This window comes from Myotis lucifugus, unplaced genomic scaffold, assembly GCF_000147115.1.
Source record: "Myotis lucifugus unplaced genomic scaffold, Myoluc2.0 scaffold_26, whole genome shotgun sequence".
NCBI lineage: Eukaryota > Metazoa > Chordata > Mammalia > Chiroptera > Vespertilionidae > Myotis > Myotis lucifugus.
Genome location: NW_005871074.1, coordinates 8322819 through 8344159, shown reverse-complemented (window position 1 = coordinate 8344159; position 21341 = coordinate 8322819). Strand labels below are relative to the sequence as shown.

Below are 21341 nucleotides of genomic sequence, written 5' to 3'. Positions count from 1 at the left end.
CCAAGAATCCGGGGGGTTTCTGCCAGCCGAGACTGACTCACTCACAGGGGCCCCGTCTGGCTGAGAGGAGGCAGGGCTGAAGCACCACATTAGGGCATGTTCCGGGGAAGTGGATTCTCTGAATAACTTGGATGGTTCCCTAGAGTATTTAGGACAAAAGCCACCTGGAAGATGGAGATGGTCACCCCGATATAGCCCAAACAGTGCCCAGAAAGTCTTATCACTCGGGTAAATGTTTAGCAGCAACAATCCCTTGTTCCTTAAGACCCTGGGGGGTTGTCTTAAATTTTACCACTCCAGACCTGAGAAAGGTAAAGGGCTGTAGACTATGCTTTTAACCAGGGCTGACATGAGCAAGAGCCCTTTGACTCTTCAGCACAACCCTTTGTTTCCCACTTCTGGATTCATTTCTATCAGACACCAGCTGTCACCTTTCAGCATCAGGGAAGAGAACTGGACTCTAAGGCTCTTTTTAAGGAGTTGGCGAGAGTTGTGTTCTCTCCCTGAGGGAAGCTGATAGAACCTGAGATCCCTGCGATGCGTATAGTTCTCAAGACAAAAAGCACTTTGGAGATCATTTTTTTTTCCAGCTTCCTCGTCACATAGGTCGAGAGAGGGTCAGTATCTTACTTGGCTCCCATTTCCTAGTCCTTGCCTTAATATTTTCTCTCTCTCAGAGAGAGAGAGAGAGAGAGAGAGAGAGAGAGAGAGGTATGGATGTGAGAGCCGAACATCAATTGGCTGCCTCCTGCACGCCCCCTACAGGCCAGGCTCTTCATCTCTCTTTACCCACACCAAACCCTTTGTTTTGCCCTGGAGGGAGTGAAGTCTTAGACTAGAGTCATCAGCATACTGAAGGCTCCAGCATACTCTGAGATGCCATTGCCCATGAAGCGGCAGACCTGTTTGGGATTTTCATAAAGTCATTTGCTTTCCCAGCACAAGTGATCTTGGTGCTTATGCCTTAGAGAACTTCATGACGATTTTCTCAGCAAAGCTTGTACACAGTCCACACTCAATAAATAATTGTAGAACTGGATGAAAACACTCCTTTCTCTGAGTAAGGCCTTTAACCTTGAACTCTGCGTTGGGGCAGACCACAGTTCTCTGTGCTTAAATGAGTAAGTTATTACTTCAAGCACCCTCTGGACAGGGTGACTGTGTGCCTGCTTTACCTTCTTTTGCTCCTTGCTCCCCCCCCCCCCACACCAATGCAGACCCTCCTAATTTTTTGTTGTTTTTTTTTCTTTTCTCAGAGTCAGCTTGAAAAGGAGGTTCAAGCTCAGGGCGGAGTCTCCATGGAGGTGTGGAGCCTTGTCACCAACCTCTAACTGCAGAACTGGGATGTGGAGCTGGAAGTGCCTCCTCTTCTGGGCTGTGCTGGTCACAGCCACACTCTGCACTGCCAGGCCAGCCCCGACCTTGCCTGAACAAGGTAAGGCGCTGGCTGAGGGTCAGCCCGGACTTCCGGCCCTCAGAAACAGGGCAGGCTGGGACGGAGGTGATGTGTTTGGAGGTGATGTGGAAGGCTCATCCCCGGTGGAGCAAAGGGCTCTTTTCCTGTAGGAAAGACTCCCAGGATACCTGGGCTGGTTCGGGCCTCATTATAAACATAACCAACCTCACGAAAAGTTGGGTCATGAAGGCTGGTGACATCATTTGTCAGAGGTGACATGCTCTAGGTGGTTTTATGCTTTTCTCTTCTGAAAAAAGAACTCTTGATTGGGATCCAAGAGCCAGCTCTCTAACTTAGACCATTAATGAAATGGGGTTGGGTGATGCAATGGGGAGTGAATGACCTATGAATTTGGGGTTAGAACTTACATCAGGCTACAGGGGATGTTGAGGGATGTGGGAGCTTGATAAAGACCCCTGGCTTCTAAAATTGTCCCAAAGACACATCTTCTGTGAGGGTTGGCAGCTATGGCCATGGGCTTGCCATTTACCTTTCTTGACCACATCTCACAGGCCCTGTTTGGAGGTCGGCTGAGGGTATGTGCTGTTGGAGAGATTTGGGAGAGATTGAGAACCAGGGAGCATAATGGGGCCTGGGAGCCGGGAGAGATCTACAGCTTGTTGGAAATGCAGAGAGCTTATTATATTAGTAATGGGAAGGACTTGCCCTGCTGCTCATGGGATTTGCTGGAGTTATAAAAATACTTCATGGAGATTACAGGTACAACATACCTGGGGACTTTCATGGATCTCTAAGAATTAATATTTGAGCTTTTCTGCAGCCAAAGGGTGTGTGGCTTGTGATTCAGTGGCTGATTACATAAATAGAGAAGGTTGGCAGGCGGTGGGTAAAAGGCTCAGTGTGCCCATGGCATGGTGACTGCATTTAAAGGGGTTGTCAGTCTCAGCTGTCAGGACCTATTTGAATCATAAATGATGAGTGAGAATATTTGTCCACTTGCGTAGTGATGGGGAAGGAGGAGGGAAGGGTGCGTGAGACTTTCTAGGGTGTGCACTGGCTGGAGCAGGCAGATTAATGTTGCATTCAGTAACAGAACTAAAGACAAGACCCGAGCTAGCACATGACAAAGACCCAAAGCAGGAGAGACCTTCTCCACCATCTGGTAGTAGGGAGATACCAGTAAGTACAGAGATTGTCTAAATACAAGGTAGACCATGTTTAAACCACACAGTGGAGTTACAACAAAATGCAGTGGGCATGCAGAGGACAAGGGGAGCAGAGAACATTTGAGATGGGTCCAGAGGGATGGGAAGGGGTTTAGAAGAGGGAACTGATAGGCATTCCAGGTGGGACAGCATGAGTGACGGTTCTGAGGCAGGATGTACAAGGTGTACAGAGAATGATTTACCTGGTAAGTAGGTAGGTAGTCGTGGGAAGTAACACCCAGAAAAATTAGATTGAGTTATGAGCATATGGAAGGCCTTAATGCCTTGCTATACTTAAGTGGTAGATACTGGGAATCTTGAAAAGTTTTACACTTTTAGAAAACTAACCTAGTAGCTGAATTTGGATGGATGGGAAGAAGAAGAAGATGGACTTGTTTGAATTCTGCTCCACCACTGAATAGCTGCATTACTTGCTTTGACAAATTAGTCAAACACACTAAGCCTTGGTTTGCTCATCTTTTTTTTAATCTTATTTATTGATTTTTAGAGAGACACATTGATTTGTTGTTCCACTTATTTATGCATTCATCTATTGATTCTTGTATGTGCCCTGACCAGGGATTGAACCCACAACCTTGGTGTTTTGGGACGACATGCTAACCAACTCAGCCAGGACAGTTTGCTCATCTTTAACATGGGGACCACAATAAAGGATTAAGTGAGCTGATCCAGACAAAGCACCTAAATGTAAAATGTTAGGAGCTCCGGAAAGAGAGTTAGAAGTTTGTTTTTAATGTTTAGCTAAATGAAGTGAGGGTATAAACTAGGTTGGGGGCCCTGAGGTTATAAAGGAAGGAAAAAATAGCGGCGACACTATAGAAATAGAATCTATGGGTTGGTTTAAGTAGGTTGGATGGCAACTCCGGTGACTAGAGACACAGACAAGGTGAGGTGAGGGGAGTAAGTTATGTGGGGAGGTTTGTGAGGAGTAGAGACGATTTGGATCTGCCACGGTGAAGATGGTGATAAGAGAGTCCAAAAGCAAGGAGGGCTTGGATGAGGTGTGAGTATGTGAGTTTATGATGGACCCTAACGTACTTTTAAACAAAAAACCCACCTTTCTCTAAGAAACTCTTGTGCAGCCCGAAAATGGAGGGTAGCCTGGGCCCTTATAAGCAGAAAGGGGGTGGCTAAGGGTACAAGCTTTGGAATTTTAGGGTGGTGGTGGAAGTGGTGGAGGGGGTAATGAAGCTGCTGGCTGTGGGTCCAACAGGGAAAGGAAGCCGGGGCAGTGATGGAGGATGGAGCCAGGGTGCTGGAGGTCCTGATGAGGACAAAGTGCAGGCCCCTGAACAGGAAGGAGGGAACAGGAGAGGTGAGGGGGCATTCGGAGGCTGTGCAGCAGTAAAGAGCTAAGTCAGGTGGCCACTTAAAGAAATCAACTTGATTGAGGTATAATTTACATTCTGTAAAATAGACCATTTTAACTGTATAGTTCGATGTATTTTGATAAACGTAGCTACCAGCCCCATCAAGATATGGAACATTTTCATCCCCCTCAAAGCTTCCCTCAGGCCCCTTTGTAGCACAGACCCCTGGCAACCACTAATCCACTTCCTTTTTTTTCGTTTTCTTTTTTAAAATATATTTTTATTGATTTCAGAGATTAAGGGAGAGAGAGATAGAAACATCAGTAATGAAAGGGAATCATTGATCAGCTGTCTCCTGCACATCCCCTCCTGGAGATCGAGCCCAAAACCCCGGCATGTGCCCCGACGGGGAATTGAACCCTGACCTCCTGGTTCATAGGTCAATGCTCAACCACTGAACCACACCGGCTGAGCCTGATCCACTTTCTGTCACTACAGCTTACCTTTGCCTCTTCTAGAATCATATATAATGGAATTATATGGTGAATGTGTATTCATTCACCTGTTGATGGTCCTTTAGGTCAGCGGTCGCCAACCTTTCGGACCTCACAGACCACCAGTGGTCCACAGACTACTGGTTGGTAACCGCTGCTTTAGGTTGTTAACAGTTTTGGCTTTATTACTAAAATTCCTGTGAACATTTGTGTACAAGTCTTTGTGTGAGCATAAGTTTTCTCTGGGCTGCCTTGGTTTTGATTTTGGCTCTACTTCTTCCTGACTGTTGGCTCTAGGGAAAGTTCTTCTTTGCACCTCAATAACTTATATTGATAATAAACATCTACTCCTAACGTCATAGTGAATATGAAATGAAACTGTATACAAAGCTCCTAGAACAATAAACGGCAGTTGTGGGTACCATTTCCTGGGACTCCTCCCCCAAGGAGAGAGCCCATGATGAGGGGCTTGTGTCATGGGTGGACTTGGAATGCCTGAGGACACAGAAGTAGAAATCCACTGGACCTGGAGAACAGTTCCCTGTTTGATTGCATAAGTCCCTCTCCTAGTGCAGCCCTTTCACATAACTTATCCCTCTTGAGCTTTGTGATAACAGGACACATGCCCCATCGTCTTTGGAGAACTGTTGCGAAGTCACAAGGGACAGTCTATCTTCATGCTTTGTAAACTATAAGGTATCTCACAAATAAATGTAAAATATTGTTATGTAATCTTGGCCCTGCTGATTGCTAAATAATAATCCTGCCGTTGTCCTCAGCAAAAGAGTGTAATCTGTGTATAAAAAGTTTGTGCAAAGGTTTAAAGCAAACTACCCAAAACCTTGCTCACACTGAGAGCTTTTCCTCTTCAGAAAGGCTTTGCTGTGAGTGTGAAGGTGTGTGTGTGTGTGTGTTGAAAACCCCTCCCCCAGTCTGCAAATGCTCCTGAGGGAGTGGGGAGGGCCTGGAGTTTCTGGCTGTCTTTGGAAAGTTGATTTAATAAGGGTTCCAGGAAAACCAGCCTCCCTCCCTCCCTCCCTCTCCTTTTTCTTCTCGGGTTTAGGAACTTAAAGAGACTCAGCTTGTTTCAGATCAGGCTTTGAGGGCGGGGGCGTTGTGTGGATAGACTAAAGCTGGGTCATGGGTGGAACACCCCTTTAAAAAGATAAACACCAACTTGAAAGACATTCTGAGCTTGAGGAGGGTTGTGTTTGTGTCTTTTTCTCTTTTTTAGAGTAAGACTTGGGGGAAAGCAAGTAAAACGTTTGCAAGGTCACTTCTTGCAATTGGGAATGGGGGTCCTGCCCCCTTTTCTGCATAACGTGGTTAAATACCCCAGACTCTGTGGTTGAGGGGACAGTATGAGACATGCAGTCTCAAAATACTTGCCTACATGCTTGGAAATCTGCAACTAATAAGCAATTTAATGGGCAGGGGTTTACAGCTCCTCCCACCTCTCCAGATTTGAAGGAGTCTGGTGGCCGGTTGAAGGGGGAGAGGTTACACTTAATGGAAAAGCTGCAGTTTCCAATTCTGGCTGCAAGCCCCCTGGATGCCGTGCGCTACAAAGCAAGGCTTTGTCTTTGTGTTCCACAGAAACCTGTGACCATGGGGGAGAGGCTGCAAGTGGTACCAGAGACATGGCTCCAGCCTCAAGTTTATGGCTTGGCCACCCCAGGCAACCCCCTCCCCACAGGTCCCATGGCTGCCTGTGGCCCAAAGGGATATTCATTTCAGCCTATCTGCAGAGGAGCCTTCAAATAGGTGCTTGAGGCTATTCCACTACCAGCCTCCGACAGGCGCTGATCCCGCTGGCTGCATGCAGCCCATTGGTGTGGCTCGAGGACCAGTGTCCAGTGGCTGCCCTGGGACACATGCAGGAACGCTCCTCCACCCCACCGCACCCCAGTATAATTTCTTCTTGCGAAAAGAACCTGTTTACTTCTGATTCACACACTGTGTGTATGGGAGGAGTTTCTTCACCCTCTGCCAAAAGACAAGTGGAATTACATGGAGCAAAAGGTGATGGTGGCTGACCCACTTGAGAACAAGGACGGTGGATTCAGGACTGTAGAAGTCTGCAGGGTGCTGAGTCTCCAGGTTTTCCCAGAGGACCTGCTCTGTCCCACATCCTTCTCCCCAGAGAGGGGTGTCTGGAGTGCTTGTGAAAGAGTGTGTTTGCAAGTGTTTTGCTGAGCTGAGCAGGGTGGGGGCAGGGAGGCCAGCGCTCAGCATGTGAGAGAATGTGAGGGAGGAGTGCTTGACCAGGCCGGCGAGTGCAGCAAAGCCACTCCAGAGCTGTGTTCTTGGCTCTCGCTTCTGCATTGCTACACCATTAGCTCCACTGATTTTCCACTCTGGCTTTGCCAGCCAGCTCCCCGAAGTCTGGGAGGAGGAATTTCTCAGGGAAGAACAAATGGCTGTCCAGAGCCCTTGCCTTTGGTGGGGGAGGGGAGGGAGCCCAAACAAAGAATCAGGCCAGGATTCTGTCACCCGGATTCTGTGACTACCTGGAGTCTGGAGTGGCAGGCAGGAACCCGAGAGTGTCCTCCTTTTGGCATGGCCCTAGCACAGAGGTGGGTCATCAGGGCTCAGCCAGGGTGCTTGCTCCTGGTCCGGCAGAAGCAGTGAATGACGGCTTGTGTCTGGGGTGCTGACGGATGGCCTTGGGAGAAGTGAGTCCTAGGGAGTCATTATCCCGGGAGGACGAGGTCCAGGGTCAGAGAGCCTGACCAGCAGCTGTGCCCTGTTTTTACAGTGCCTGGTTCCTCTGGGGCCGCTGGGGACTCCAGCTCACCCTGTAGACACCACCTTTGCCTCTTCCTTCCTTCCCCGAAGCCTGGAAAAGAGACAACTGTTTCCCTGCTGACTGGGGAAAGTCCAGCTGCTCTGAAGCTCCTGGCCTCCCCAGTCCAGCTGCCCAGGCCTCCCTGTCCATTCTGGAGTCTGATTGTGCAAACATTCTCTTCTCTCTACCTCCTACCTCCCATGCCAGGCCCCAAGTGATTGAGCTGAAAGTTAACTGCTCTACCTGGGTTCCTAAGGACCCGGAGTAAATCCCAAACTGTCCTCTTAGAAGAAGCCTTAGGCTGCTCCTGAACTTGGGGGGAGGGGAGTGCTGTGACTTCCAGCTGGTGATGGCCAAGTAGAGGAGCAATTGCCTGAAGCCCCCCAAGGTAGGTTTGTTGCCTCTTAGACATTTCGCTCCTGCCCTCAGAGTTCCCCTCTTGTTTCTTGGTTCATGCAGACTCCTACCTTTCCACTGGCCAAATGAGGTGGCCACTGACTGCATTTAAAGGGTTTGTGGCCCTAACCAGTTTGGCTCAGTGGATAGAGTGTTGGCCTGTGGACTGAAGGGTCCCGGGTTCAATTCCAGTCAAGGGTACATGCCCAGGTTGCAGGCTCCATCCCCAGTAGGGGGGTGTGCAGGAGACAGCAGATCAATGATTCTCATCATTGATGTTTCTATCTCTCTCTCTCCCTCTCCCTTCCTCTCTGAAATCAATAAGAATCTATTTTTAAAAAATAAATGGTTTGTGCCCTGCTCTACCTAGTGTGCCTCAGTTGTTTGGAGCATCATCCTATGTACCAAAAGGTGGCAGGTTTGATTCCCGGTCAGGGCACATACCCAGGTTGTGTATTGGATTCACGTTCAGGGCACATACAGGAGGCAACCGATCTATGTTGATGTTTCTCTCTCTCTCTCTCTCTCTCTCTCTCTCTCTCTCTCTCTCTCTCATCAATAAAAACATATCCTCAGATGAGGATTTTTAAAAATAATAATAAAAATAAAGGGTTTGTGCCCTGTAAACTGGGGAATGCTGGGGTGAGGTGTCTGTCCAGTGAGATCAGGCACAGAGAAAGATTGGCTCCAGCAGAGCTTGAAACTCAATGCTCCTTCCTCATCCCACATGTTGTGGCGTGGCTGAGCCTCCTGGGATGGGTTGTGTAAAGGCCTGGGATGGGTTGTGTAAAGGGCGGTGAATGCTGGGGCAGCAGACCCTGCCATTTGAGTGAATGCCACTGTGTTTCCCAGGCCTTGGATGTGTAGGCACGTTGAACCTCAAAGGTCAAGGAGTTCAGCAAAGTGTGGACTTAAGTGGTTGTGAGCTGGACAAGGAAAGAGGTTAAAAACCAGCAACACTGAAGTTTCAATTCTTAATCAACAAAGAAAGTTGAATTTCAAGCGAGACCTAGCCCCTGGCTAATGGTCCTTTCTTTTTTCATTCACTGATTTTCCCTCCCTCTCGTTCTTCCCCACCTCTCCATTAGGCAAACCCAACTCTTCCTTTTTCCTTTTTGAATGCAACATACACATTCCTACCTAACCATTATTTATCCTGGTCCCTTGCTGGAAATGGCCATCCCTATCCTTTGATCCTTTCACTTTTTTTTTGATCCTTTCGCTTTTTTTGGTAATTCCCATTCTTGGCTTAAGGTTTAACTTGGGTTTAGCCTAAGGCATAGTTTAGGGCCATCTCCTTGAAGCCTTCCTTTGTCTCCAAACTAATCATTTCTTTTTCCCCCTTTCTGTTTAACTTTACTCTGCCTTACAGTATATGTAGTTTTAACAGAGCTGTTTCCTCCACTTAGAGCAAGCAGAAAGAGTACTTTTATAGCTGTTAAAACGTGGACATTTTGGTATGTAATCTAGGGTCATCAGAGAAAATTCAGAAAATACAGATTTAAAAAGCAAAACTCATTCCTATCATCCAAAAATAATCACTGCTATGAATATACCTTTAGACCAGGGATGGGGAATGTCTGGCCCGAGGGCCGTATAAGGCCCACGAAATCATTTGGTCCTGCCCTACCTGGGCATTAGGGATGAGTTGGTTAAATATTTGACCAAAAACAGCAGGCTAATTTTTAAGTTGATAATTTTGTATGGCCTGGGAATGATGTTATAAAATATCTAAATGGCCCTTGGCAGAAAAACAGTTCCCCACCCCTGCTTTAGACTATTTTTCTTGCATTTATACAAATGTAACTTCTCAACTATGGATGTGTATGCTATATACTTGTTTGTGACTTAAGCACATATTTATTGCAGAAAAAATTTTTTCACCATGCTTAATAACCACATATAACTCCATTGTATGGGTGTGCAAAGTTTATTTACTTACCAGTCCTCTACTGCTGGGTGTTTAGGCTATTTTCAATATTTTCACTTAAGTGACTAGACTTTTACGAATAAAAGTTGTTCATGTATCCAAGAATACTTACATTCCGAAACTGTTGATTACATAGTGCCAAGTTGCCGTTAAAAGCCCCGCCCTTGTTGCTCAGGGGTTAGAGTGTTGCCCATGCATCCAGGAGTCTCGATTCGATTCCCAGTCAAGGGTACATACCTGGGTTGCAGGTTTGATCCCTGGCACCAGTCTAGGCGTACTAGGAGGCAAGCAATCAATGTGTCTCTCTTTTACATCAACGTTGCTCTCTCTCCCTCTCCCCCTGTCCCCCGGACCCCCACCTCTCTGTCTCCCTCCCTTCCACTCTAAATAATCAATGGAAAAATATCCTCGGGGCCCTACCTGGTTTGGCTCAGTAGATAGAGCGTCGGCCTGTGGGCTGATGGGTCCCAGGTTTGATTCCAGTCTAGGACACATGCCCGGGTTTCAGGGTCGATCCCCAGTAGGTGGCGTGCAGGAGGCAGCCGATCAATGATTCTCTCTCATCATTGATGTTTCTATCTCTCTCCCTCTCCCTTCCTCTCTGAAGTCAATAAAAATATATTTTTAAAAAACAAAAATAAATAAAAATAACCTCGGGTGAGGACCGATGACGACAACAAAACATTGCCCTAAAAAAGTTATACAGTAAAGAAAGGTATTTTGCAATAATAATAAATACTATTTATTGCATCTTTACACCCTGCATGCTTTACATTTTTGTATCTTTGCACCGATCCCATAACCATAGGTTTATTCCTACATCAGACTGGGTTTTCCTCAAAACTTTGGGCAGACCAGCGCTTCAGGCCCCTTCACCTCACAGGACCCAGGCTTCACCTCCCTTTCTGGGGCGGTATGTGCCTGTGTGAGAGGCTGGGGTACGGGCCGCTGGAGATGCTCGCCGTGTGCCATTTCTTGTGTGATGTTCTGCTGTTAGCTTCGAAGTGATGCATCGGTCATAGGTCTGTGAGCTGCCCTGATGAAAAGTGGTTTCCTAGCCCAGAATCATCAATAGAAGAAAAACCCCACTGAGGGAGGCTGCCTTTTCCACTGTAGCCAAGACCTCCTACAACATGGAGAAGATCTAGGGTCAGAGGTCCCCAAAGTGTCAGACGCTACACCCAGGTTTTCTTGGCAGGTCTCACTTATTCTAGAATGCAGTGGGGCTGCCGGGACACATAAGCCACCTAGATTGCTTCTGAAATGGCTGTGGTCTCATGATGTCTGATGGATGGAGGTTCAGAGAGGCTGTACCATTGGCGTTGTTTTGAGGTTACCAGTTATTTTTTAAAAAACTGGAAGCAATGTAAAAAAAGGGGGAGCAAGGAAAATTTTGTTTTTCTTAGGCTTTACATTTAACAAATGAATGGTTTTAAAGATATATATTACAATGTAGTTGGCCTAGTCACCAAATAATTACAGGATTTTAAAAGTGCATATTAACTTATGGTATACTATCTGAAGTGTATGCTCAGGAATAAAACAAGGATTTACAGAAGTTGTTTGGTAAATGTCTTCTTCCATTTCTGTCAGTAGCTATCTGGGTAAACTATTGGGGGAGAAACATCAAGAGTCTTGGAGGCCCCTCTTGTGGGAAGCCCAGAACAAATGCCATCATCCCTCCCCCTAGCCACACCATGGGTTAGGCCCAGCCCTGGCCAGCGTTACTCTCAGGAGACTTACCCAAATACAATAAGTGACTCATATAAGAATTGTCATCCAAAGACTACATCAAATAAGGACCTAAACCCAGGTTATGAGAACATCTGAAAACACAGAGAGGGCCTCTTTCCTTAAGGGAAAGGACAAATTCACCATTACTTGTGGGCTCGGATGAGGTGTGTGTGTGTCTGTGTGTGTATGTGTATGGCTGTACGTGTGTGTAAGCCATAAAGGAAAGGTTTGGTTTTGTCTTGTGTTCACTACAGCACCTTAGAATAATTTATTGTGTGATGCGTATTAACTAATACTTTTTGAATAAATGAATTCATGCATGAACACACAGTTAAGTGATCATTTTTCTTGATTAAAAAGTACCTAAACTTTCTAGTTGTAAAAAGGAAAAGATAGGAATAAAATCCTTTTCAATAGGAAGGTACAGAAAATAGGTGATAACTAGTTATTGCTACCACATATTGAGCTCATATTATCCAGTGCAGTGATTCTCAGATTTTCACTGCACAGACCTCACCAGGCTGGCTTGTTAAAACCCATGGCTGCGTTCCCTCCCAGAGCTCTTGAATCTGAAGCAGGACCCCGTGCTTGAGGGTTTTAACAAGTTCCTAGAGAATGCATATGCTACCCATCCAGGGGCCACACTTGGAGAATCTCTGATGCAATTAATTCTCCCCGGAAAAACATCTAGAAGGTAGGTGTTATTTCCACTTAACAGTTTTAGGAAACTGACTCGAGTTCTCAAACAAAAACTTGCCGAGGTTAAGCAGCAAATAAGTGGTGGAGCTAGAGTTTAGACTCAGGTCTAGCTGATATCAGTGCTTTCAGTACTGGGGAGAGATGAGGAAGGTGGAAAGCCTGAGAGTTGAGGAAGAGAAATTAACAATAGATAGGGAGGGAGAAGGGAAAGGTAGTAGAGGACTAAGTCCGTTAGCCTGTGGGTATTGAGGGAGGAAGGACAGAGAGGGAAGGTGGTCTGAAGCTTTCTTTGGAAAGTAGGGGACCCTCTTCCTGGAGCTTTAAGTCAATTATCAGAGCCTTTGGAATGCTGATCAGCTCTCCAGCCGGTTGGAAAGAGTCCGATTGCATCCAGAAATCTCTGCTCATTTATTGCCAACCTTCAGAGTTTACATTGGGAATTAAGGTTTATTTTCCTTAGGTTTTAGGAATTAGCTTTTGGACCTTAGAAGAGTCAGGTTCCTTGACTAACTACTGAGTGAAGTTCTCCCTTCGGCCTTCAAAACGTTTATCAATGTTATCTGAGCAACCAAGGCTGTGTTACTGCCTGAAGGGTACATTTGGAGGCTGCATTTATTTTATGCCTGCCCTTCACTACCCTCAGACTCCAAGTCCATTTTGAACATTTATTTACCTTGCCAGGTCTCCGTGAAATAAATCCTTCTAGAATAACTGGGCTCCAGCATTCTGCCAGGCACAGCCTCTTGGCCACTCCATATTTTCCATTCCAAGGCTTCTGGTAAGAACGGGCCAGAGAGAAGAGATGAAGAGAAATACTTATTGAAGGTGCTGATGTCTGGAGCTCTGTGACCAAAACAGAACCCCCTCTTGCCTTCCTTCACACCCAGGGGAGCTTTGTGCTAGTTGGGGGTAGGAGGGGACAGCAGTGAGTTACGCTCAACTCTGAAGGCCCAGCTGAAACCTGGAATGTTGGCTAGAGCTGGAGCTTGTCAAGTCCATCAGCCTTTCCATGTCACACTTGAGGCCTGCATGTGGAGGGGACTTGCCCGGAGTCACACAGGTAGTGATGGCACCTGTCATCTCAGTGATTTCTACTCAGATGCCCTTTCTGCTGCACCCAGCCCACCTGTGGTCAAGCAGAGTTTGGAACTAAGGATTTCAAACTAGGTTCTCATTCTCATCCCTTAGGACAGTGATGGCGAACCTATGACACGCGTGTCAGAGGTGACACGCGAACTCATTTTTTTGGTTGATTTTTCTTTGTTAAATGGCATTTAAATATATAAAATATATATCAAAATAGAAGTCTTTGTTTTACTATGGTTGCAAATATCAAACAATTTCTATATGTGACACGGCACCAGAGTTAAGTTAGGGTTTTTCAAAATGCTGACACGCCGAGCTCAAAAGGTTCGCCATCACTGCCTTAGGACATCTGGAATATTGACACAGCTCCGAGTAGGAATCTCTCCCCCAAGATCCTGATTATTCAAGTTGTCTGAGCAAAGGCGTCCCCAGTGGAGATATTGGCCCGTACCCTCCCCCAAACCTTTGGTCCTGCTGCTTCTACCTGCTCTCCACCAGACAGCCATACCCTCTCAGGTAGAAAGGTCCCTAAACCACGTTCTTCTAATTTCATAAAATACTAAGTACTAAAATGCTCGACCTTCACGATGTGTGTAAAGGAGAAAGAGAAGAATGAATGGGTGGTACCTGAATGGACCCTCACCTTGCCATTCTGCAGTTCTTTGGGACAGACCAGTCATCCCAGATGTCTAAATTTCATGGGCCAAAGTGTCCCTCCTCCTATATTTTAGAAACTACGTAGGGTTGACAACTTATTTTGCCAAGTAAAAACCTCTTTTAAAAAAACCCAACACTACTCTTGCCATTTTTTATTGTGATAAAATATACATCCCATAAAATTGACCCTTTCCAAGTGTACAGATCTGTGGTGTGAGCACTTCACATTGCTGTGCAGCCATCACTCCAGATGGCTTGTTCACCTTCCCAACCAACTCTTCCCCCTTCCCCTTCCCCAGTCCTGGCCACCACCGGTCCACACCTTTCATTGTAAAAGGATGTTTAGCACCTTTATTCTCAAAATGTAAAAAACAAAGGGCATTTCTTTAACATTGAGCCCACTCCTTTCCCCGCTGCCGTGGGCAGTGACCCTTCTTATACAGAGCTCTGTGACCAGACCCTTCATGGCGTCGATGGGATCAGATGGGGAGAGAAGACGGCAGACGCCTTAGGGTGCGGAGAGCCCCGGGTGAATTGTGCGCTCATGCACCCATTTTTGTTTTGGGGGGCTAAAAGGCAAATTCTGACACAGCTGAAACCTCTACTAATTCATCAGCAAGTTTAGGGAGCAGCAACTTTTTCCTGCCCAGCTGCTAGTGGTGTTTCCTTCCCCAAACTAGCTCTGCTGGGCATGGGGGAGGGGAGGCCCTCCATCAGAGAGGCCCTCGGAGGGGGTGGGGTGGGGGTGGGGTGGGGGGAGGGCAACACATTCCTTTTCTTTGAGGAACCTGACCGGACTTTAAGGTTAGAGCACCGCCGAGTGCGAGCGGCAGGGTTACCTTTTCCTCGTTGATTCATCTCACTCTCCTCCCTCCCCCACGCTTAATGATCTTTCCATTACAGAACCCAGACCAGGAAGTGCATGACAGGTCGCAGCTGCAGACACATGGCTGGGAGGCCTGGGCTCTGGGCCAGTGGTGGGAGGGTCTGCGGAGGGTCTGCACTCCCCTCTAGCAGCAGGACCGTACACACACACACACACACACACACACACACGCGCGTGCACACAATACACACACACATACACACACACACACACACACACGCATGCACACCCTTCAGCTACTTGTCCAGCTTTTCCCTTACAACTTAGTGGAAGGTGTTTTTACTTCTGTGTTGTAACAGTTAGCTGGTGGCCAGTTGTACTTTTGATTTGACTTTAGGATGTGATTTTTAATAAAGGCAGGAGAAGACCCCCTAAATTTCAGCCTATACAAGTGTCCCTTACTGGGCTTGGGGTTCTTTTGGGGGAGTTTTCCATTGTTGAACAGAGGTGCTCTGGCTTCCTTTTCCAAAATAGGACCTGCCTGTGTGGCTGTGGAAGCTCACAAGTATCCAGGGGAGTAGTTGGGCACAGTTTTAATGCCTCCGAAACGACCCATTTTCCTCGTCACGATTCTACCTATAAATGCCAGGTTCACTGCATGTTTTGGGCGGAGGTCTAGATGCAAGGGCATGGACTTTGCAAACACGAAGACCTGGGTTCAAATCACAGTGAATGAGTAGAGCCACCTCCATTCTTGGGTTGATTGGGGACAGCTCCTTCCACACACAAGTTTGCTCAGGAAATGTTAATTTACCCTAAACTGTGTCCTAGGGGGCAGTTGTCACACCGGAGTTTCTGTCTCCACCACCAGCTGTGTTGTTGGCTTTCTTCCCTGAATCTGCCAGGCCGGATTCCTCTGGTGCCAACTGTGAGATGGTGACACAAACTTCTAGGAACTGTGAGCCCAGACCCTTCCCCTAACTGTAGGGCACCCACCTTTGCCTCTACCTTTGCTCTCCCTGGGCAAGAGGGTTCTACACCTCCTGCACGTCTCCAGTGGACTCGCCTCTCCCCAGAGCACCTCTTTCTTCCCGGGAATCCTTTCGGGAAATAGATTAGAAGAGGTTTTTATTCCGGATCTGCGGGTAGTGCATCAGTAAATAGTTGGGGTGAAAGCTTTTGCCGGGGGAGAAAGGAAGAAGGAGGATTTCTTTTAAAACAACTCCTGGGCACATTCCTTTGTTAATCACTTAATTACAGTCTTTGTCCCCAGCGTGAGAGCGCTCTCCCCACAGTGGGAGGTAGGGAGAGGTGGGGGACACCACCCCTAGTTGGGAAAGCAGTATGCTCTGAAGGCATGAAGGAGGAAGCCTCACGTGGAACCCAGCACAGGAACTTGAACCCAGGCTCCATCTGACGCTATGTTCCCCCTCGCAACATCTGTTTGAAGGTTCCCACAAAACTCTCTGGGCCCCGGCTACTCTCCGCCTGGGGCTCCTGAGTGGGGTTCTGCGTGTCATGGCCTCGTCTTGCCCAACTACTGAGGAGCTGTATTTGGGGGGTCGTGCAGTGGGCACAGGGCCCCCGGCTGCAGCTTTGGCCCTCGCAGGTGGCTCTGTACTAAATTACAGTGATGAGGTGGGACACACAAAAGACTGAAATCTTTTTTTAATAAAAACAAAACAAAACGCCGGCCCCAAGCCTCTGGGCTGCTGAATGGCGATGGCTTCCTGTCAGGATTAGCCGGGCTGCCTGGGCATGTGTGCACTGCTTTCTCCTCAGGAAATACCTTTAGTAAGCCCCGGTGGGGTCCCCATGGCAACACGTGAGGGGACCTGCTGACAGAGGCCATTCAGCCCGCCATTGTTCCTCAGCCCCTTTGTCGGGAGCTGTATGGCTGCCCCTCTGGCAAACACAGCAGTTTGCAGTTTTGTGGGGCTGAATGTGGAGTTTTTACATTTTAATGGGCTCTTCTGGCTGTGGCCCATTTGCATGCAGAAAGGTCCCTCTTACTTTTTTCCCCCCTTTTTTCTACTAAAGAAAACAACACACCCGACACTCCAAATCCCCCGGGTGGGGACGGGTGCAGGCTGCCGGATCAGGGTGTCAGGTCCCGCTAATTGATTTGGTGTTCCTGTCTCCTTCCCACGCAGGCCTGCACTCCCCATGTCCCCAGCTTTCCCTGCATCTTGGGGACCTCATGAGTTCAGGGCATCCTGTATCTTTATGGCTTCCTCTCTGTACCCCAAGCCTTGTCAGATAATAGTTGTTCCCGGGATTTGGGTGAGACCCCCCCTCTGGCCTGGCCTTGTCAGACCAAAGTAAGTTTTCAGTTCCATTTCAAAGCCAAAATAACATAATAAAAAACCTTCGCAGAGGTCTCCCAGAGCCCTGCTGGGCTGTTCTGTGTTTCTTTTAAGTTTGCTTTCAAAGCCACCCCTAGTTCCTCCCCCACCCACAATTGCCCCTTCATTTATCTCTGGGGAGTTTGTGCCAAGACTGTAAACATTCCTGGACCACCAGTCCCCCAACGTTACTTGAAGAGGATGGCGTTCTCTCTTAATTTTCTTAACCCAGAGATCCTAAATCAAAAGGATTTCAAAGGGATGACAGAAATTGCGGCCCTGAAACATCGTGCCTGGATTTTGCTGGGGGCTGGATATTCAGGCCCTGCCAACTTTGGAGTGTAGAATGTAGAGACAGGCTCCTGACTTGGAGTGTAGATAAGACACACACTGTCCATGGATCAACCCACAGCCAAGCAGAATGAATAAGCACAAGATAAAGCCATGAAAATGTGTAAATCCTATTAAAAATGAGATGTATGTAGTTGGGGAAGTCTTAGGGAAGTGATGGAGCAATAGGAGGAGAAAGACATTCTAGTAGAAGCAAAGTCTTTTGGGTGGGAGAAAGCAAAATAAAAGAGGCAGTGAAGGCATTGGCTTGGCTGGTGGGACCTGGAGACTGGACAGCTGAGGTGGGGGAAGGGAGGTAGTCAGAGGCTCTGGATTCTGGAGGAAGAGGAGTGTGAGGGGATGCAATGCAGTGCTGTGCTGTGCTGAGCTGAGGGCATGTGATGCAGAGTGCTGTGCTGAGCGGTGGGTCTGAGGATGTGTGATCAGGAGAGCTGGCCCCAGGGGATGGTTGATGAGCCCCTTTGCCTAATGTTCTTAATCTTCTCAGTGGAGTCAGGCAGGGGTCATCAGAGGTCATCAACTCAGCTGTAAACTAATCAAGGGTGAGGGGCTTGGGACATGGCAAGGTATCAGGTGACTGATCCAAGATTGAGCCAGGGACACAGAAAGGGAGGGAGGAGCTGTGCTGTCTACCTGTGGCCAAGGCAGAGCTGTAAGTCCTGAGTGGTCACCTTGCTGTCCCGTGCGCTGCATGAGAGTGAGGTGCTATGGAGGGGGGGGCGGGGCGGAACCAGCATCTAGAGCCAATGCTGACCCCTTTTGTGGCTTTGGGAGAAGTTCCTCACACCCTCCATTGTCTCAGGTTTGAATGAGAATGAACAGGAATAATAGGAACATGAATTAACATGCCTTGTAAAAGTACCACGTGCCATACCAAAACAGGGCCTTGTTCCTAGTCTGCCACTGTCACACTGCGCTCCCTCTCCCCCTATTTCCTCACCTGCCAGATGTGCACAGGCACATCTGCTCAACTTTAAAGGCCCCGAGAGTGGACAGGAGCGTGCTTTTATAAGTTAAAATCCCTAAGTTGTAAGGTCATAGTTGTGGGGCTGAGGAAATTAAGGGAATGAAAAAGGGAGGGTCAGGCCAAAGCAGCCAACTTGAGAATCCCATGTGTGAGCTAAGAGACATCGGTGCCATTAGACAGGATCAGACGATTGAACAAGAAGGTTTTCAATCATTTTTCTGAAGTCAAGGATTGCAAAAGACACGGTGAAGGTAGAGGCTGTCTTTCAAAGCGGTGGCCTTGGGATCTGGATTTGTGTGGATTCTGAGAGCCAGGCCAGCTGGGTTTGAATTGCAGCTTGGCCACTGGCTGGTGGCCGAGCTAGGTGGGCCGTCTCGGACACATACTGAACCTCTCTGTGCCGCAGTGTGTAAAATGAGGGTAGTAAGTGTCTACTTCACCTGGTTGGTGTGAGGCTTAAATGAGAACTGTGCTCAGCACATAGTAAGTAAGTGGACACATCCAGAGGGTAGAGATAATATAGTATCACCATCATAGGAGTGCTGTGTGGGTTAAATGGTAGTCTGTGTTAAGAGCCATCACAGTATATGGGTTATAGTAAGCATGCTATAAATTATTGGCCAATATTAGTTTTACCATTTTCAGAGTTATTTCAGGATCCCAAACCAATATATGGGAAGACACATGCTAAATTGCAGAGTGCCCTGCAAATATATTGTTGTTCGTGACTGGTTTCAGGTTAAGTTGTGGGGCTTTGGGGGTGGATAATTTCCAGACCAAACTGGCTGTTATGGGACCAGGGCTGGTGAAGTGGTATTTCAAAATACATGTTCAGGTATATTTGTCCATGTGGCGTGAATGCCCTGCATTCATAGTCTACAGAGAATGTGCTCCCTGGGACTTTTTTAGTGGTTTTGTTTGTTTGTTGTTGTTTTTTGCTATTTTCTACCGTGAACCTTCAGTTCCTTGCTGGCCATAGAGTCTGACCTCGTGTCCCACCCTGCCTCATCCCAAGGCACTACCCTGCTCCTAAGCACCTTACCTTTTCTGTTTCCCTCCAAGTTTTCATCCTACTCTAAATCCTTATTTAATTCCCCCCCCCCCCCCCCCCCCGTTCCTTACCATTATGTCCAACCTCTGCTGTGAATACCGCTGTCTGCCGTGACCACCAATATTTAAGTTCTGTAACCTCAGAGCCTCTACTGGGTTCTCAACATTCTTCAGTTGTCTCATGTTGCAGACAAAGTGCCTTACACATATCAAGGTGTAATGTAAATCTGATCACTCTGGGTAGGGCCAGACATAGGCCTGCTGTTCCTTTGCTTAATCTGTTTCTTCTCCTTACAAGGGCTCACAGAGGCACCTAACTAATGAGAGCTATGTTGAAGAAAGTTCCCATCTTCTTGGATTCGGGGAAACTGGGGTCTCATCTCATGATCATAAGAATAAAAGGTTTGGGCCTCCTGTGACTTCGTCCTCCCGCCCCACATGACACCCGTGGCTAGTAGGAGACACAGAGATTTAGGATCAAGAACTCAGATCTGATCTGATGTACCCAAGGCGAAACTGCCTGCTCGATGACTGGCAGGTTTCTGGCGAGTCCTGTCATAAGCAGAATGCTGCATCCTGATGGCTAGTTAGGGATGACAAAGCTGTGGTATTTGGGAGGAAAGTAGGAAGGGGAAAGGGACTTGTGGGGCCCTATTAACATTTGTCATGTTCTTAGACTTGAGAACACCATGGGAAACACCATCCCCACCTCTCTGTCTTGCTAGATGCTTCCTTGAGGATTATTTAAAAGTGTGGGGCCCCGATCTCCTAGATTCCTTTGAGGGGATAGAGAGACTTCATTAGAGAAGCACATGGGATTGCTGTATGACTCTCTTTCACTCACACTGAAGGGGTACCCATCCAGCCTGCACAGCCTTCCATGGGCAAATTGCCACCTGCACTGTCCCAGGAACCTGCCTCAGGGCCAGAGGCCTCCTCAGCCTCAGATTCACGCAGCTAAGCAGGAGTCTTTGTTTTCTCCTGTTTTCTGGAGAGTTCTCTAAGGCATTGGCAGCCTTCATCCTCTAAGGATGTTCAAGTCAAGCCCTAGCCCTAACCCTCAACTCCCTGCTGCCAGTGAAGATAATAGTGACTCTGTGTTGTGCGCCTCGAAGCACAATGCACCTTTTTTCCACAGTGCACTTTGAACACATGGCACCTAGAGCCTGTGAGAGCGAATTTGACTCACGCCAAACATTTTCAGCCTCCTACTAGGTCACCATGGAATCCAGATACCAAATGTCCTCCAGCTTCCATTCCCCATCTCGTCTCTCAGGAAACAAGACGCACAATGCGAGTGCTTTGGTCTGCACTTCCCTCCCAGTATCCCTGTTGCAATTAATCAGGTTCTCTAAGATTTGGAACGCTGGTTTCAAGTGGCTGAGCAATAAACTGCTTTCTTTCCTTCATCTTTCATGGCCAGCCTAATAAAGGTGTCAATTAGCTCCTTTCTTGTTAGCTAATATATAACAACAGTATAGCCCTGGACCATCAGTCTTGACCAGAGAAAGGCCAGCTCAGAAGAGACGGAGCCACAGATGCAAGGGCCTTTCAGTGAGGGCATCAATGGGGAGACTGGAAAGACCAAAAGAGAATGGAGAGTAGTGACTGGATTGCTGTGGCTACCAGTGAGCAGTGATGCCCTCACATCTGCCACCTTACATAGGGACTCCCTAAGGTCAGGACCTCAGCTCTGGGTGGTGACACAGGTGGGTAAGGCCTGGTAAACCAGTGGTTGGTTACCTTTCCATCTCCTCCCAGAAGAAAGTGCATTATCCTTGCTTTGTAAATGGAGACTTTGACATCTAAGAGCACTGTTAGCCATGAAAAAATCCACTGTAGCCCAAAGGCCCTAGGCTGATCTTTTAGTTCCTCTAAAAATTAGCCTTTGCCAGATGCTCAATTCAATTCAAGACCCATTAGGCATTTCCTGTTTCTGACTTTGTTGGGCACCGTGGGAAAATTATAATAGTCAATTCTGCTCTGAGTTGCTTACGCTGTTTCTTCAGAGAGGTGAGACATGGACACTTTTCACAGGAAACAATACACCCAACTATCCATCAAC

General features: G+C 47.6%; 1 protein-coding gene across 8 annotated transcripts in view; it reads left to right on the top strand.

Moving 5' to 3' along the window:
* Positions 1 to 1256: 1256 nt before the first annotated feature.
* The window catches only part of FGFR1 (fibroblast growth factor receptor 1), a 39090-nt gene continuing 19005 nt past the window's right edge, over positions 1257 to 21341 (top strand). For all 8 annotated transcript variants that reach the window (XM_023751894.1, XM_014453632.1, XM_023751893.1 and 5 more), the window contains exon 1: positions 1257 to 1435. In XM_023751894.1, coding sequence (XP_023607662.1) covers positions 1345 to 1435 — 91 coding nt within the window. In that variant the 5' untranslated portion in view covers positions 1257 to 1344. The remainder of the gene's footprint in view (positions 1436 to 21341) is intronic.